Source organism: Sarcophilus harrisii, chromosome 5 (genome assembly GCF_902635505.1).
Source record: "Sarcophilus harrisii chromosome 5, mSarHar1.11, whole genome shotgun sequence".
Classification (NCBI taxonomy): Eukaryota; Metazoa; Chordata; class Mammalia; order Dasyuromorphia; family Dasyuridae; genus Sarcophilus; species Sarcophilus harrisii.
Genome location: NC_045430.1, coordinates 24,619,190 through 24,637,130, shown reverse-complemented (window position 1 = coordinate 24,637,130; position 17,941 = coordinate 24,619,190). Strand labels below are relative to the sequence as shown.

Sequence of the window (17,941 nt, the reverse complement as noted above, 5' to 3'; positions counted from 1 at the left end):
ATTCCCTTTTTCAGACTGCTCTAATTGTTAAAGTTTTCCTTTTATTAAGTTAAAATCTGCCTACAGTCACTGTTCTCATTTCTTCTTCTAGGGCCATGCAAAATAAGTCTAATCTCGTTTCCAATTGCTAGCTCTTCAGATATTTAAAATTGCTCTTTCCCAAAATCTCCTTTTTTTCCAGGTTAAATGAATTAGGTTCCACCAAGCTTTCTTCATATTACTTTGTCTTGAGTTTCTTTCACTGATACCAATTTCCAATCAGTGGACTTATTCCATTTAATTTGCTGATGTCCCTCTTAAAATGTAATACCAAAATTGAACACAATTTCCCATAGACGGTCTGATCCAGTCAGAGTAGAGTAAGAGTCATCCTCTGTGATTCAAACACTATGCAAAAACAGCCTCAAAGTACCAGTTGTGTTATGCTATTGGTGCTTATTGAGCTTGAAATTTTATGACTACACCAAAGACTTTTCCCACAGAAATTGCTATCTGCTCCACCCTCGTCCTCTTGTACTGTGAATTTGTCAAGCTAATTTATTAATTGCTTATTATATATTTTTGCCTTATTAATTAATTCATTCATTAGTTTACTGTATTATTTATTAATAATTATTAATATAGTAATATAACAAGTCCTGTGCTGGTTTCTGGGATACAAAAAAAAAAAAAAAAAAGGCAAAAGCAGTCCCTTTCCTCAATGAGCTTATCTCCTAACACAGGCCAGGGTCTGATAGGTATGCCCAGGATTTATAAAGTATATGGAATCTCAATGGAAAGATACTGTGGAGTGGAGGGCAAGAATACAGACTTGGAAAGGTCTCTTTCAGAAAGAGTTTTTTTTTTAATTTTAAGGAAAACCAACTAACCTAAGTGGCAGAGATTAAAGGAAAAAAGCATTTTAGTCATGCTGTTAGGGATGGGAGATGAAGTGTCTTATGTGAGGAGGAAGAGCACAGAGGCTGATGTGGTTTGATCATAAAGTTAATGGAAAGGGCTCAGTGTAAAAAAATGGGAGAAGGGGGGCAGTTTGTGAGAAGTTTAAATGCCAAAGGATCAAACGCTTGATTCTAGAGGTCACAGGAAGCTTCTGGAGTTATTGAGTATGAGGTGGGGGAGGTTGGAGGGGAGACCAGAAGAGGCAAGCCTTGACATTTTTCCCAATTAAGTTTCATCTTATTAGATTATGTCAATTGCTTCAGCCTGCTGAGATCTCTCGGGAAAGTGATTTTCCCGTCCAGTACATTAGCCCTTCCTCCCAGGTTAGTGTCATTTACAAAATTGATGAGCGTGACATCTCTGCCTTTATTCAGGTTATTGGTTAAAAACTGTTGGTCAGCATTATACCAAGGACAGATCCCTGGGGCACTCCATGAGATATCCCTTAAGTCTGCTATATTCTAACACCCAGCAGAGTAACAAGGGGGTTAGTATTATTTAATCTGTCCTGAAGCTATGTCATTGTACTATCATCTGACCCTCACCTTTCAAATTTATAGACTTTATTGTACAAGTAAGTGGTTTTGAAATCAATCTAAATATCCATTTATGGCCAACTTTTAAAAAATGACTCCTCTGCTTAGATAATGGGCATATGTATTTATTTCAAAAGTTTGATTTATTTTCTTTAAAAAGAAAATTCAAATTCTATTAATTTGGAATGAGGGGAACTCTGAGAGAGAAGCACCAAATAATTGTTTAATGAAAGCAACCTACTTTTCTGTCATTTCTAATATATTTACCTATCAAAGGGGGATGTGTGCTTTGGGGAGCAAATGCTGAAAAAACCAATATTTTCAAAAACAAAAATCATGTTCAGTTTATTCATATTTAATACAGTCAGTTTAAGTAATTAGATAGGAATTTTCCCAAGTTTCTTGCCTTAAGAATTTTCACTGGGAAGCGTAAGGGTCATTAACCTCCATGGAAACAAAGTTTCACATGGAATGGCAGGCAGGATTTTTCTATGCCAGCAGCAGCCAGCAGCTGTTAGTCCAAGCTTCAGTGATGACTGCCCAATTAGGAAGTCCAAACGAGGGAGGCTTTATAACAAGGAGACTAAATGCAAAAATGTTAGATGTTAGGGCATTCACCCATTTCATTCTTGATGCCGGATATTTCTTATTGCAACCTTGGAATTTGGCCGTGCTAGGTCACTGACCCATTAGAAATCCCTCATTTGTCACTTTCAGTAGCTCTTGAAGTACTTTTACAATGTCAAGCTTGCTTCCTGTGAAATTTTTTCTTTTACTTATTTCAAGCGCTAGAAATCACTTGATAGAGGGGAAAAAAGATTGAATCCTCATTTTAAACCAGACCCATAAGCATATGGTAGGAATCTGAACAAAGTCCTGTGGCATTGGAATGGCATGTTCTATTTCCCCTATTACACAATCAAGGAGTTGGGATTTCCTGGCGTGAGAACTCCTTTCCCCAACCCATATCCCTCTAACCTTATATGACTCAGAAGATAAATCTTATTGACGTGCTTAAGAAACAGAAAAATGGAGCAAATTCTCCAGAATCACGCAACCAGCAAGCGTTAAAAGTGCTATTTGAACCCAGGTCTTCTAATTGCCCAGCACTCTCCCCACTGCACCACACTGCCTCCATCTTTTCTGTTTCATATAGTCAAATATTAAAATAATCCTGTATAAAGTCAGTATTAAGTTAAATGATCTTGCTTCCCAGCTTTTTGCTGCAACAGCCAAATGTATATATTCCCAAATTCTTGGATGTTTAGGCTAGAGTTAAGGTCAATACATTTTGAGCAGAAAGAGACCTCAAACTCCATTCAGTGCAACTGCCCTATTTTATGGATGAGAAAACCAAGAGTTTAAAGGTCTTGTCATCACATAAGTAATTAGAAGTGGTGGTAATTTTAAAACGTGGGTCCCCTGACATTCAAAGTCAATATACTTTCCTCTGATCCATCTTAGCTCCCCAGAAAGATCCAGGAGAGACAAATGATTGTTTTCCAATAACCAAAGAGCACGTACGGTGGAAGAGAGAGAACGCTGACTATTGTGTTTTTTCTTTCTTGACCTGAGTGATACCATGTTTGGAATTTGCTTCTATTCATTTAAAAAAAATTGGTAGTCATGCCCAACCTAAACCCTTCTTTTACCCTTTATCTTGAGCAAAGACATACACCGCCCCCCCAAAAAAAACCTAGTCTATCCTCTTATTGAATCCTGAGGCTATCAACAGACATATGAGAAAATCTCTACCTCCTTTCTCTTGGAACCCAACAGAATGCTCCAAAGGCCAAAGACTAACCAGTTGTAGTGTACTCTGGATTTTCTTTATGTCTCTGGGGAATTATTTATACTGAGAAGTCCATTTGCATGTGCAGGTAATGCTTCTTCATGCCTTGGCTTGTAACAGCATACAGAAAAAAAAGCCTTTTACTGACTTGGATGCTGAATTATGTTGAAGTGAGTGTTTATGCCATAACATGTAAAATAATAATCAGGTTACTTCTGGGTGGCCCCACAGAGCAGAATTTGTAGCAATGACTGGAAATATTAATAAAAACAAATTTAGGATCATAGGTTTAAAGTTAGAAGGATCCTTAGAAAGGCAATATTTTCATGATTTTACAGATGAAGAAATGAAGACACAGAGGAGTTAGGAATCTTGCTCAAGATGACCCAATTCATAACAATCTAAAGCAAGTTTTGAACTCAGTTCTTGTTGAATTTGCATCTGGCACCCTATGTACTGTGCCATTGTCTCCAAGCTTAGTGTGAAGAAAAAAAAAAAAGGTCATAACAATTTTAGCTGGTCTGCCTCAGGAAGCGATTTCTTATTCACTGGAGTTCCAGTAGGATCACTTGGAATGTTATAAAGGAGATGCTTTTAAAGTACAGATCAAACTAGTTTCTTTATAACTGAAGTTCTGTGACTCATACAATTTGAATCGATTTTTGTTTTGTTTTATTTTTATGGTTATTGAATCGCTAACTAAAAACAAAGAAGTTGCTGTTCAGCAATTAAGTGCTGATTGACTTTTCAGCACCAATAATCACTTTATAAATACCCTTGAATGAACATCAGTCTGCTGTATTCACTGCCATAGAAAATTATCAAGCAGTGCAATAATTAAGTTCATAAAGTTGGTAGTCTAGGAATTAAATCATTGCTACATTTTCACTATAGAAAGATAGTTTTCTCCTTTAGCCTCAAAATGAATAAATAGATTTAGATTGTAGATTTCAAAAGGAAAGAAAAGAAAGGCACTTCTTAGAGTGGGTCCTTGCATTGGAAACCAGCTCACTTATTTTTTTTTTTTAATTGACTCTTCTTCTCTTTGGAGTCCAAATGCTCTCTTGGGCTCTCTGCAGAAAAACTGCAAACTCCATGCATATTTTTCATTTTTTTAGAAGGCCGGGTGGATTTGCAAGGTTACGCACTGGATATGGCAATGCAGACTGACGGCCCAAAGAGTGACGTGGACTTTTCAGAAATTCTTAATGCAATACAAGAAAGTAAGTTTTGCTCGCATTTCAAACTGATTACTAAAGCACGATCCAGAGCAAAAGGCTGAAATAGACTGATAAATTTGAAAATAAAGATAAGACACTTGAATAGTCGATGGCCAGACTCCCCAAAAGAAAGAGGGGAACCCAAAAGATAATTGCATTGTAACAGAAGGTTGGTTAGTGAAATGGATATTTTACTCATGAAATTGAATGATTTCTTAAACAATTACGGTGTCTGGATTTTCTTTAAGGTTGGTTGGAAAAATTTTAACAGAGCCTTCTGCCCCTCGAATGGATGCCAGATATCCGAACAGTGGAATAACTAATACACACACACACACACACACACACACACACACACACACACCATCTGTAGGGTGAACTCCCTGGGTCATTGTTCTGTTTCATTTTTGGGGAAAGATGAAAAAATGTGATGTCTTCACTCTAGGGAATTCCCAATGAGGAAGTTTTTAATACTGGTACAGAACAGTACCTGTTCCACATTTTTTTCATCTTAGAAATTTGCCAAGGGCCCTGAGATTGACTCTTGCCCAGGGTCACCCGGTCAACGTGTGTTAGAGGCAGCACTTAACCACCCAGATTTTTTTGATTCTGACAATAGCTATCTGTTTAATAATAATAATAAATAGTATTTATATAGCAGCTATTATGTGCCAAGGACTTATTTATTAAACAAACACTTACAAATACTAAAGTGAAATTTGCTGGGTGCCGAGAGAGAGAGAAACAAACTAGACCTGTGATTTTATTGGTGTGGGGAGCTCCTAACACAAGTCAACACCTTCTCTGCAGCTTATAGAATTAGAAAGATCATTAAGTTTTATAGAACTTAAAACCTTTATTCAGTGTTTCTTGTATGTCAGGCTTGGGGACAGACACCAGAGTCTGTGTGACAGTGAATAAAACCACCCCTACTCACCAGGAGTTAACATTCATGTATATAGTTGAAAGTGATGAGAAGTAAGATCATAATATCATAAATTTAGAGTTAAGGGACCTTAAAGCCATCTAGACTATTTCACCTCTTCCTGTTTGGCAGATTAGGATATTGGGATCCAAAGAGATGGAATGCCTCCTTCTACTGCATCTCCTTGACTTCTGTGATAATGAGAGATTAAATTGGGGGCAGGTTTAAAAAAAGGAGATATAATTGGTAAGATTTAGTGATGATGCTACTTCTATGTCTACATTATTTTTCTTTTAAAACATTTATTGATGACATGCCATTTATCCTCAGAACATCCCCTTGTACTTTAGGAAATATTTATTTCCATTTTACAGGTGGAACTACTGAGGCTCAAAAAGATAAAAGCAATTTATCCAAGATCATCCCTAAAATCATGAGAAAGTTAGGGCTAGAATCAAGTTGTTCTTTTCCTTTGTTTCCTCCCATGAAATCCTATCACATGAAACTTTTAATGGCATACTGTTGAATAAAATTAATTTTGTAATAAACAGGAAAAGTTTTCAGAAGACGGGATGTTTTCACCAAAAAATAACTATTCTTCAGTGTTCCAATCAGGAAGTCCTGTTATATTGAGTTGATTCATGTAAGAGAAATTGAATTTTCCCCCAAAAAAGATAATCCAATTTGAATTAATAGCAGTTTGAAGAAAAATAGCTTCTTTGTAGGGACTTAAAAGATAATGTTCAATTTGAAAGATGATAGATTATCTATTGTTAATTAAACAATAGTTCATATGTTTCTTAAATTTTCTACTGTAAATTAAAGTAGCGCTGATTTTCAGACCTTTAGGAACATAAATGCAAAACTTGGGGGCGGGGAGGAGGCAGGATGAAGCCTTAGTTAATTATGGGCATTTTACATCAATTAATCATAATTGTAGGCATTATGTTTCTAAGTTACTTTGAGATGAGAAAGGTCAAGACATTTCTGTATTTCTCCATTATAGGTTTCATACATGAGAACAATGCAGTTTCTGTGGAGGAGAGGGTTATGGTTTTTGTTTGGTTGGTTTTTGTTTTATTTTACTAATAGATTGGATATGAGTTTATGAGTGTCAAAGAGGTAGTGTGGTGGGTAGGGAGATACATGGGTCACCTAGACCTGTGGTTTCATCTAGGTATGCTTTTTTCTCCATAATTATTGATTGTCAACTGTTCTAAAGATATAGTCTAAGAGGGCTTCTTAAACTCTGTTCACTTATGATCCCCTTATGACTGGGAAATTTTAACGTGACTCTGGACATATAGGTATATACGTCTAACATTTACTGATAATAAATCATAATTTTATGGCCCTCACATTCTGTTATGAGACCCCACATGGAGTCAAGATGGATAGTGTAAGAAGCTACAGCTTAAAAGATTTCCCCAGAAAACTCCCCTTTTTCCTCCCTCCCTCTTTCTGTCCCCCTCTCCCTCTATCCCTCTCTCCTTATGTTCTTCTTTCCCTCTAACCCTCTGTCCCTCTCCTCTTTCTTTCTCCCTCCCACACTCCTTCCCTTCCCCCTCTCTGTTTTCCTTCCTTCCTTTTTTTCTTTCTTTCCATGGGCAAATACAAATGGTTGATAATTTAAAAAAATTTTTTTTGGACATGTTTGAATTGGGCTCCAGAGATATGTCAAGAGGCAAAACTGGGAGAGGCAGATTTTGACTCATTATGTGAGAAAAACATCCCAACAACTAAAGCTGTCTCCCGCATAGTGAGTTTTCTTACTACCTGTAGATCTTCATGTGAGTTGGATACCTTTCCAACTGTCAGACATGGTGTTTGGAGGAGATTCCTACTCATGAATAGATTGGAGCGAATAACCTATTCAGATGCCATGCTATTCTTACGTTTCTCTGGTTTTGTAAAATGAATGAGCCAAAAAGATGGTGAAGTGAATTAGATGCTGGACTTAAAGCCAAGAAGAATGGAATTAAAATCTTGAATCAGACCTTTATTAATTGTTTGAACCTGGACAAGTTATTTAACTTTACTGTGTCTTAGATGCCTCATAGGTAAAACTGGGAGGTGGGGGGAAGGCATTGAACTAGGATCAAAACTTTGTGAACTATGGATACAACACCATATGGAACTGTGTAATTGAATATGGGGATTAGGAAATTATGATTTATTATCAGTAAATGTTTGTTTTTTTATACCTATTTTATGTGTATACATGCATATATATGGGTCATGTAAAAAATACTTGAGTGAAAAGGGGTTATGAATGGAAAAAGTTTAAGCCCTGGACTAAATGATCTTCTTCCTTCCAGATCAAAATATTATCCCATGAGACAAAAGCTAAATATGGCAGCTTTTACTCCTGGAAATACATACATGCACACACATACATATGAATATATATGTGTATACACAAAACATGAGTATATGTACAGGTATATTTACACACAGTTGTATACAAATACATAGATATATATACACACGATCATATTTAAATGCATAAGTTTATATACACATATACATATATATGTTTATACACACATGTATATGAGTATATATATTACATTATGTATATTGTACACATGTGTATGCTTAATCTACATTTATATACATCTGTACTGTGTTTACTGTGTTTACTATGTATGTAGATTCATCATATACTTTAATATGATACAGCAACCCAGAGATCTATCCAATCCTAAAAATAGAAATACAGTGAACGAGACATTTGCATTTAACATCCAATTGCTCCCATCAGGAATTAATTACCTTGGCCAGATCACCAAGGTTACTGTTGTGTACTCCATGCCATAGTCTCTAATCAACATCATACACATTCCTCATTGTTGAAATAGGAAAAGGTTGGTAATTCGCTGAAATTATCTTAAAAGAGTTGGAATGGAATACATTAAAGAAATGTATGACTTTTATACAAAGCAAAAGAAAAATCAAAATCTCTGGAGTGTTTTAAGCAATTTCCATGGTTGAATTACCATGCTGATGTGTTGGATAACCCCCCAAAATCATGGCATCATATTATAGTGCCAATAATTTAGGATTTATATTTCTTATTTTTGGTTTGTATTTTAAGCAAGACAAATTTCCCCTCTTTCTCAAATGACATGTTGCTAGTGTTAACTACTGAGTTGTTGTTCCTTAACTATTTGCTATATTTCCTTTCCTATCCATAGTCTATTGGATCAGAAAAGGACTGGCCATTTTGTCATGGCGGAACTCCTATCTTACCCATTTAGAAAAAAAAATTAGTGATTCAATTAAATTCCCCAGATATTTGGTTAATATCTGCCATTTGCCAATCATTGTGCTGGGCATTGAGAATATGACAATAAAGAAGGAAATAGTCCCTGCCCTCATGGAACTTCCTTTTTACAAGATAGAAGCAACACAGATAAATGAATACAAAATTCATGCATGCATAATACATATATAGGTATATGCATATACAGGTGTGCCTATATAAATTTGTGTACACATATACATATATAGATATTAGATAAAGTAGCTTCATTATATCTTTTGTTATCTACAGCAAGTCCGAGATTGGTCCAATCCTAAGAATAGAAATATAGCTATATTCTAGGCTTAGAAAGGACTTTAGAGGCCATTTAATCTAACCTAATGAAATTAAGACTTTCAAAGAAAACAAGTGGCTTGTCTAAAGACCTTTTATTTTCTGGAATTCAATTTGGGTTTTTTCTTATTCCAAAGCTTATCTTCTATTCCTTGCACCACTATCTATGCATTTGATGATGTTATCAGGGAGTTGACAATCAAGTCACAAATGGAGAGATTTAGAAGTAGAAGTTGCCTCAGAAGTCTCTCATTTCACAGATAAGGGAAACTGAGGCCCTGAGATTTGAAGCCACTGCCTTAGGGTCTGAGATTCCCCCCACCCCTTCCCCATTACCAAGGGCATTTAATTGAGAAACCTGGGGTTCCAATCCAGGTCCTAGAACTCTACAGATAACATTCATTCCTTTGCCTTCTCTCTGATTCCAAAGCCAATATCATACTGCTATTGGCAATTCCCCCCCCCACCTTTCCCTTTCCCTCCCTCCCTTTCCCTCTCCCTCCCACCCCTCTCTCTCTCTTTCTTCCCTTCCCTTCTACCTCTCCTTTTCCCTTCCCCTTCTCCTCCTTTCTCATGGTTTCTTATTCTCTAAGGTAGATGAGGAAACAGATATAAAAAAAGTAAAGACACTTGACATGGGTCACATAGTCTGAGGGGAGATTTGAATATAGGTCTTGTGACTTCAAAGCTGGTACCTTAACCACTAGTCATTCTGTTAGCAAATAAATTATTCTGTTAATTTGACTAATATATCCAGATTAAAGCTATCTAGAAGTGAAAGATAGAGAGTTCTGCTCTCCCTGGAGTTCTTCACTAGGAAAGAGATGGAAGGACCACTTGTAGAGTAAGGATTCTTTTTGTGTATGAGTTGGTCTAGATGAAGGGGGACAGTGGTGAAAATGGTTAACAACCAACTCTTTGGAGCTGGGGATGGGGGGTGGGGAGGAAAGTAAGTTGAATTTCTTTTAAGTTTAATCTTATTAACAGATAAATGAGTATAGCATACATGCACGCATATACTCATACATGTGTGTGCACATACATGTGTGCCTATATAAACTTATGTACATATGTATATTTATGGATATTACGTAAAGCTCTTGTTATCTTGTTATCTATTCCAGACAGATAGATAGATTCCAGAAATCTGTCTGATCCTAAGGATAGAAATATAGCTATATTCATAGGCTTAGAAAGGACTTTAGAGGTCATCTAATTCAACCTCATTGTACACATGAAGAAACTAAGACTTCCTTGAAAGTGAAGTGAATCATTTCCTAAGTCCTGACAATTAGCAAAACAATATATCAAGCCCAATTTGTGGTATTTGTTTATTATTTCTGAGCCAATTCTCAATAGCTGGTAGGAATTGGCTCCGGTACACCCCTGTCCAGATGGCTGCCTAGGTCTCTTCCAACTCCAAAATTCTGTGATTCTGTGGCGGAGAGTTCCTGCCCCAATTGGTCTGGCCAGACTCCCATTCTTGCTCCCTGCCCACCAGAGCTGTCTTTAAAAAAAATAAAAACGCCTTTGTTTCAGTATGAGAAAAAGCAAGTATGCTAGAACATGGCATTAGGTGCCTTAAATGCACCTTGATTAGGTGCCTTCTCTCTCCATGTAGTCATTCTAAAGTGAGCCCGAAGAGAAATGAAGTACTTTCCTCATTTCAAGACTCCCAGAACAGAGCTCTCCTGGACAGAGTAGAACTAGTAAACCTTTATTTGCTTAAGAGAAGGAAAAATGATTGAGAGATACTGCATTGTCAAGAAAGTACACTTTGTACAGTTTCCTCCTCCTTTCCCTCTCAAGTTGCTCTTTCTCCCTCTCTTCATACTCCCTCAGACCTATTTCTCCTCTTTATCTTCCTACTACACCTAATAGGCATTATTTATAGAGCACTTTAAAGTTGGCAACCTATTTCACATGTGTTATCTTATTTGTTCATCTCAACAACTGAGAGCGGTAGATGCTATTACTATACCCATTTCACAAATGAGGAAACAGAGAAGGGGATAAGATGCCTCATCCAGGGCCAATAGCTAGTGATGCCTCATCCAGGGCCAATAGCTAGTAAGTATTTTCATTTAGGACTTGCTGACTTCAAGTCTAGCATTCCATCTACACTGACTAGATGACTTACTTTCCCCAGAAGAAATGTGAGTCTTCATATCGTAACTTAGAAGCTAACGCTCTACAAGAAACGAATCTCCATAAAATAGAATCAAGCATTATTGTAATTTCCAAGAATCACAGGAAGTCCGTTGCAGGAGGCTCAGAACAATCAGTCCAAGTCCTATCTCATCAAGCATCTCTAACAGTCAATCTTCCAAGCTTTGCTTAAATAAGGAAGAAGGCACCAACTTCTGAAGCAGCCTGTTCCCCAGGTCTCATCATTAAGGAGTTCTTTCTCGGGAGTTGTTTCTCTGCACCTTCTCTCCTTTTTCTAACAATTTTGGGCTCCAGAGTCAATAAATCTAATCCCAGTACCACACAATCAAGTACCTGAAGAAAGCGTCATGTTCCCCCTGAATCTTTTCTTTTACAGGCTGAACATCTCGGCCTGATCTTACATATCATGAAAACCCTTTGATATTTTTATTGTCCTTTGAATACTTTCTAACTTCTCAATATGTTGCCTAAAACTAAAATCGAGGGGGAAAAACATATCTTGTAGTTAATGGATCCCCATCAGAAGCACAATGGATATGACTACAGTGGAAGACTTGATCTTCCTTCTGCAGAAGGGTCACCAAGCCCTTGTCATCTATCTTCCATTGCTCCACATATATTCTACAAAGCCATATTGAATAGGTAGTACAATGATTACATTCTCAGCTGATGCTATTGGGAAGATGTCAGTCAACAACAGTATTATAAAGTCATTTATCCACTAGAAACGATTTCCATGAACACTCAAAAGGCACCCCCTGGTAATGATGTTCTGACACTAGCATTGGGGCATGACGGAGAAGTGAAGGACCTTTGTCTCATTTCCCTTTCAAATCAGATGGCTGTGCTTTTAAAGCAAAGGACCCAGTTAAAAGCCATCAAAATTGCAACTTCATGCTTCATGGGTCATAGCTTAGCTCAGAATATACCATCCTCTATAGAACTGTGGAAGTCATCATTATAAAAGGATTAAGAGTACCTGAACAGTCTCTCCAGTGTAGAAAGAGGATGAGCAGCCTTGCTTTTGTATCCAGCAGAATATTTTTATTTATCCCATGATTTCTGAAACTGTTAAACACTTTATCTTGGGTGATACTATACAGCTTTCTTTTTTTGTATCTTAAATTCATATGTAAATTTTCCATTTGTTCCATTTAGTTTCCAGTAATTATTAACTGAAAAATTCTGGTGTCTCTTAAGAGAGAGGAAGGAAATAAAAATGGAAGGAAGAAAGAAAGGAAAAGAAGGAAGAAGACAAAAACACTTATTATTCATTTTGGACCAGGAACTATGCAAAGTGGAAAAAATATATAAATATTTAAGTGAGGCAGTCCCTGCTCTCAAGGAGTTTGCACTCTAAATTGTTGTTTAATCAAGTCTGACCCTCTGTGACCCCATTTGGGGGTTTTCTTGGCAAAGATAATGGAGTGGCTTGCCATTTCTTTTTCCAGTTTATTTTAGAGATGAGGAAACTGAGGCAGACGGATTTGGTTCTTCACCAAATTGGGCTTATTGTTTCCCTCTCTGCGAATGATTCTCAGAGTTCTTAGAGTCATGTCTGGATGATCAGTGGGACCAACAAAATTTTTAAGTCTGTGATGGAACAACAATGGGCCCTATCAAAGTCATTTCTTATCCTGTTGTCTAAATCGGGTACATTACATATGTACAGGGATTGCATTTTCGTGACTGAGCACACACACAAGGAGATAGAATTCTAATGCTTCTCCTTCCCCTTTCTTAAAACTCAAAACTAAGACCACATCTGGACTAGAAGAACTCTCAAATAACTCAGTTGCATTTTTTTTTTTTTTTAGAGATTTTGCTCTATCCTTAAAATGGATTCTAATCTTTGTTGTCTATCCTTGACTTCCTTCTGGGGAATCCTATGATCTTCTCAGAATGTTATTTTTAAGTAACTAAAGAAAATACTCAATTTTTCTCATATCCAAGTTTATGGACCCTCTTTTTTTTTTTTAATAGTAAATTTATTTATTTATTTAATAGCCTTTTATTTACAGGTTATATGCATGGATAACTTTACAGCACTAACAATTGCCAAACCAATTGTTCCAATTTTTCACCTCTTACTCCCCCACCCCCTCCCCTAGATGGCAGGATGACCAGTAGATGTTAAATACATTAAAATATAAATTAGATACACAATAAGTATACATGACCATAACGTTATTTTGCTGTACAAAAAGAATCAGACTCTGAAATATTGTACAATTAGCTTGTGAAGGAAATCAAAAATGCAGGTGGGCATAGATATAGGGATTGGGAATTTTATGTAATGGTTCTTAGTCATCTCCCAGAGTTCTTTCTCTGGGCGTAGCTGGTTCAGTTCATTACTGCTCCATTGGAAATGATTTGGTTGATCTCGTTGCTGAGGATGGCCAGGTCCATCAGAACTGGTCATCATATAATATTATTGTTGAAGTATATAATGATCTCCTGGTTCTGCTCATTTCACTCAGCATCAGTTCGTGTAAGTCTCTCCAGGCCTTTCTGAAATCATCCTGTTGGTCATTTCTTACAGAACAGTAGTATTCCATAATATTCATATACCACAATTTATTCAGCCATTCTCCAACTGATGGGCATCCATTCAGTTTCCAGTTTCTAGCCATTACAAAAAGGGCTGCCACAAACATTCGTGCACATACAGGTCCCTTTCCCTTCTTTATAATCTCTTTGGGATATAAGCCCAATAGTAACACTGCTGGATCAAAGGGTATGCACAGTGTTTATGGACCCTCTTAAGGATTCACAGATTCCAGGTTAGTTAATAACTACTGATCACACACATACACACAATTGACCCAAGGAAATACTTACTTGTCAGTATAAGTAAGTGATATAAATAGAAACAGGGGCCACACTAAACCATTCATAAGGATCCCTGGAGGCAAATATTGACTTAGAAAAACACATGTTAATGTTATCTATGTTTTATTGTGATCTGAGTTATTTTGTTGAATATTTCCCAATTTTATTTTAATCTGGTTTGGGAGCGTTGTAAGCCCTGTGTTTTTGCCTATGTGTTTCATCTCTCTGATGTTAGTAAACTCCTGATGGAACGTGGCTTCCAGCTTTAGTGATGCTATTCTTCCTGTTTCATTTCACAGCTACATTGATATAAAAGACCATTGTCTTTTTAATAAAATGATAAACTTGAAGCAGCTACTATGTGCTAAGCAGTGGGCTATGTTCTAGGGAGTCAGAGACTGTGAATGAGATGATTTCTGCACTCAAATAGCTTACTTTTACTGGGGAGGTAGTCTGTTCAGAGATAAATAGATACAGAATATGTGAAAAATAAACATAAGGTGGTTGGGTGGGGACAGGAGAGGATGGCTTCCCAGCAACTGAGAGAATCAGGAAAGGTCTTTGGAAGGGGGCAGAATCTAAGCTGAGCCTTAAAGGCCATCAGGCATCCAAGGGATGGAAATGGGAGGGGAGAGCATTCTAGCTTTGAGAGACAACCTGTGCAAGCACATAGAGGGGAAAGAAGAGTCACATATGGGGAAGATCAAGTTGGTCTGTTTCACTGGAACTTTGAGCACACAAAGGGGGAAGGAAGCTATAGTCAGCCTGGGAAAATAGATTGGATTCAAATACAAAAATTCATGTGCTAAACAAAGGAATTCATATTTTTCTTTGAGGCATTAGGGAACCATTGAAAGTGTCTCTGTTTTATTTGAGGATACTTCTGAAAACTTTCTTGGATACATACGATTGAGATTCTATGTGATCCTCATATCTATAATTGATGGGGGAAATGTTTTTAATTGTCTTTGTAAAGCATATTGATTTTTTTAAATGGATGCCTGAATTGATTTCTTTTTATGTTCCTTTTAGTGGCCAAGGATGTCAACATTTTTTTTGATGAATTAGAAGCTGTCAATAGTCCTTGCAAAGATGATGATTCTCTCCTTCACCCCAGTAACTTGACCAGTACTTCAGATGACGCGAGTAGATTGGAAGCTGTGGGAGAGGTAAGACTTAGTACCGTTATAAAATGTAATTCTTGCTGTTGTGCCCAATAGAACATACTACCTTCCGTACCTTTAGCAAAAGATGAAAATGTATTTTCCTAGTGCTTAGTACATGCTGCACCTGTGGACTTTTGATCAATTAGAATTTCCTGGGTGAATATTGATTTCAGTTGAGAGTAAATAATATTTTATTTATAAATTAGTGTTTTGTTTTGTTTTTCATTTCAATCAACTCCTTTTCCTTCCTTTTTTAAACCTTACCTTCATTTCCAAATATATACTCTTCCCCCTTCCCTCATCACCATCATTGAAGCCACTCTTGTTATAACGAAAAATACTTAAGTGAGATTTGACAAAGCATCTGTAACTGATAGCACATGGTGCTTTCTGCACCTGTTCCTGCCTGCATCCTTTCTTCTCTGCATCTTCTTCTATGGAACAAAGATTTTTTACTGTAATGAACCTCAGTTCATTTTTGTGACCATCATTGTAGCCATTTCTTCTCTTGTTTACCTTGCTTTTCATCAGTTCGTGAAAGTCTTCCAATACTTCTCTGAATTACTGACAATAATAATAATTCTTATTGTTTCTTACAGTGCAGTAATATTCCATTTCCTTCACATATCACAATTGATCCAGCCATTCCCCAATAGATGAACATTCACGTTATAGTTGTATGTTTTTGCCACTCAGAGATGCACTATGAGTATTTTCTTTTATAAGAAAACCTGTCTTTCTATCACTGGTTTCCTTAAGGTAAATGCCTAATAATATGGTATTATATCAAAAGGCATGATTGTCTGAACCATTTTCTTGCATAATTCCAAATTGTTTTCCAGAAGTGTCATGAATAAATTCATAACTCCAACAAGTTTATTAGTGTTCTTTGTTTTTTAAAACTGTTTGTTTACATTCTTGCCATAATTTACAGACTATTTATGATCATGAAAATACTTTGAAAATGCTTTTCAAAGAATAAATGCACAGACCTCTTCCCAGATAACCAGTCAATCAATTATGGAGAAGCAGTGTAGTTTAATAGTTAGTTAACTGGGTTTAAAGTGAAAGAACCTGACTTCATATTCTAGGCTCATGAGTCAATTAACCCATGAACAAGCATTTCTTACCTGCTTACTCTGTGCCAAATACTGTAAATTCTGGGAACACAGCAACAAAAGTGAAATAGTTCCCTGCCCTCAACAAACTTACATTCTAATTAGGGAGACTTACTAATTAATTGTATGTCCTAGTAAGTGTAAATTGTACTTTTCAATTGTGTGATGTTGACCTAGTCATTTTGATTTTGGAGGCCAAAGGTGCCGAATGAAGAAGTTGGACTAAGTGACTTCTAAAATGCTTCCACTTCTCTTTTATAATATGATAACAAGAACCTTTTGGTGGGAATATAGTCAATTTGTCCCATTCCCACCCACTAAAATCTAATTTATATGAAGAAAGCTTTTTTGTTAAATGGGTATTTGTTGATTGACCATTTGTTTGTTCATTGTAGTCATCTCTACCAGAATAGAATACTTGAAAGTCTTAAACTTCCTTAGTACTATTCCATATCCCCCCAAAAATGCCTTGCATATGTTACTGTGGTTGTTCAGTTGTGTTTGACTCCTTATGATCCCTTTGGGGTTTTTCCTTGGCAAAGATACTGGAGTGGCTTGTCATTTTCTTCTCCAGTTCATTTTACATATGGAGAAACTAAGGCAAACAGGGTTAAGTGACTTGCCCAGGGTCACACAGCTAGTAAGTACTGGAGGTCTGCTTTGAACTCAGGTCTTCCGATTCCAGAGCTAGCGCTCTATCTGCTGTACCACCTAGCTTTGCATATAATTCACCCTAAATAATTGTTATCTTAAAGCTACCTATATTTCCATGTACCTATGCAGTCCAGAAAATCATGCAATTACTGTGTAAATTAATTCCATCTGTCTAATATCATTTTGACAAAATAAATATTAGCTCAGTTGTATGCCTCATTATCCAGATTTTGTCTCTGTGAAGTTGTCATATACCACTGTAGTGAATACATGCAATGAGTATAAGTAATGGGCAGTTACCCATCTCACATGACTTTATTATTTTCCTCCTTCAAAATTGAGATTATCAAGTCTTCATCTAACAATTTATGCCTCTTTTGTCTTCCACCACTTTCTTTTTTTCATTCTTACCTCAAAAATGAGCAAATACATATACCCTGTTGGTAGAAATATGGGTTTATCCAACAATTCTGGAAAACAGGAATTATTTAAGAAAATTCACTCATTTGTTCACCTTTTTTTGATCCAACAAGGGCATATAGTCCAAGGAGGTGAATGATGGAAGGAAATTTTCTCCAGATTTTTATTCTAAGTTCTTCTCTTACTGTTGAATAAAAATTGCTGCCCTTTTGAAATTTTCTAAAGTTCTTACAAATGTTTTAATTCTATTCTTCTCACCGTGGTGCTGAAATTGAAGATAGGAAGCTCTAGATTTGAATCCTCTCTCTCACATGTAAAAACTCAATTAGTTCCTGCATTTAATAAGCAAGATATTTACCAAACATTGAAGTACTCTTCATCTCCTGTGAAGGCTACATTCTACCAGTTCTCTTGAAATAGTTCACTTAATAGCTCCAATTTTAGTTTCTTCCTCTGTGCCCTGGGGATGATGATATACTTGAAAGATATACCTTGCCAGGTTGTTTTGTGGAGCATGTCAGTAAACATTTATTAAGTCCCTGTTGTGTGCCTAGAATTGAGCTAGACTCTAA

At 36.5% G+C, this 17,941-nt stretch overlaps 1 protein-coding gene across 2 annotated transcripts in view; it reads left to right on the top strand.

Annotated features, from left to right (window-relative positions):
* The window catches only part of ANO4 (anoctamin 4), a 313,523-nt gene that overhangs the window by 144,411 nt on the left and 151,171 nt on the right, over window positions 1-17,941 (top strand). The window contains exons 3-4 of one of the 2 annotated variants that reach the window (XM_031940726.1): window positions 4,386-4,490; window positions 15,044-15,180. In XM_031940726.1, the coding sequence (XP_031796586.1) occupies window positions 4,386-4,490; window positions 15,044-15,180 (242 nt within the window). The remainder of the gene's footprint in view (window positions 1-4,385; window positions 4,491-15,043; window positions 15,181-17,941) is intronic. The other variant, XM_031940727.1, reaches the window with a different exon arrangement.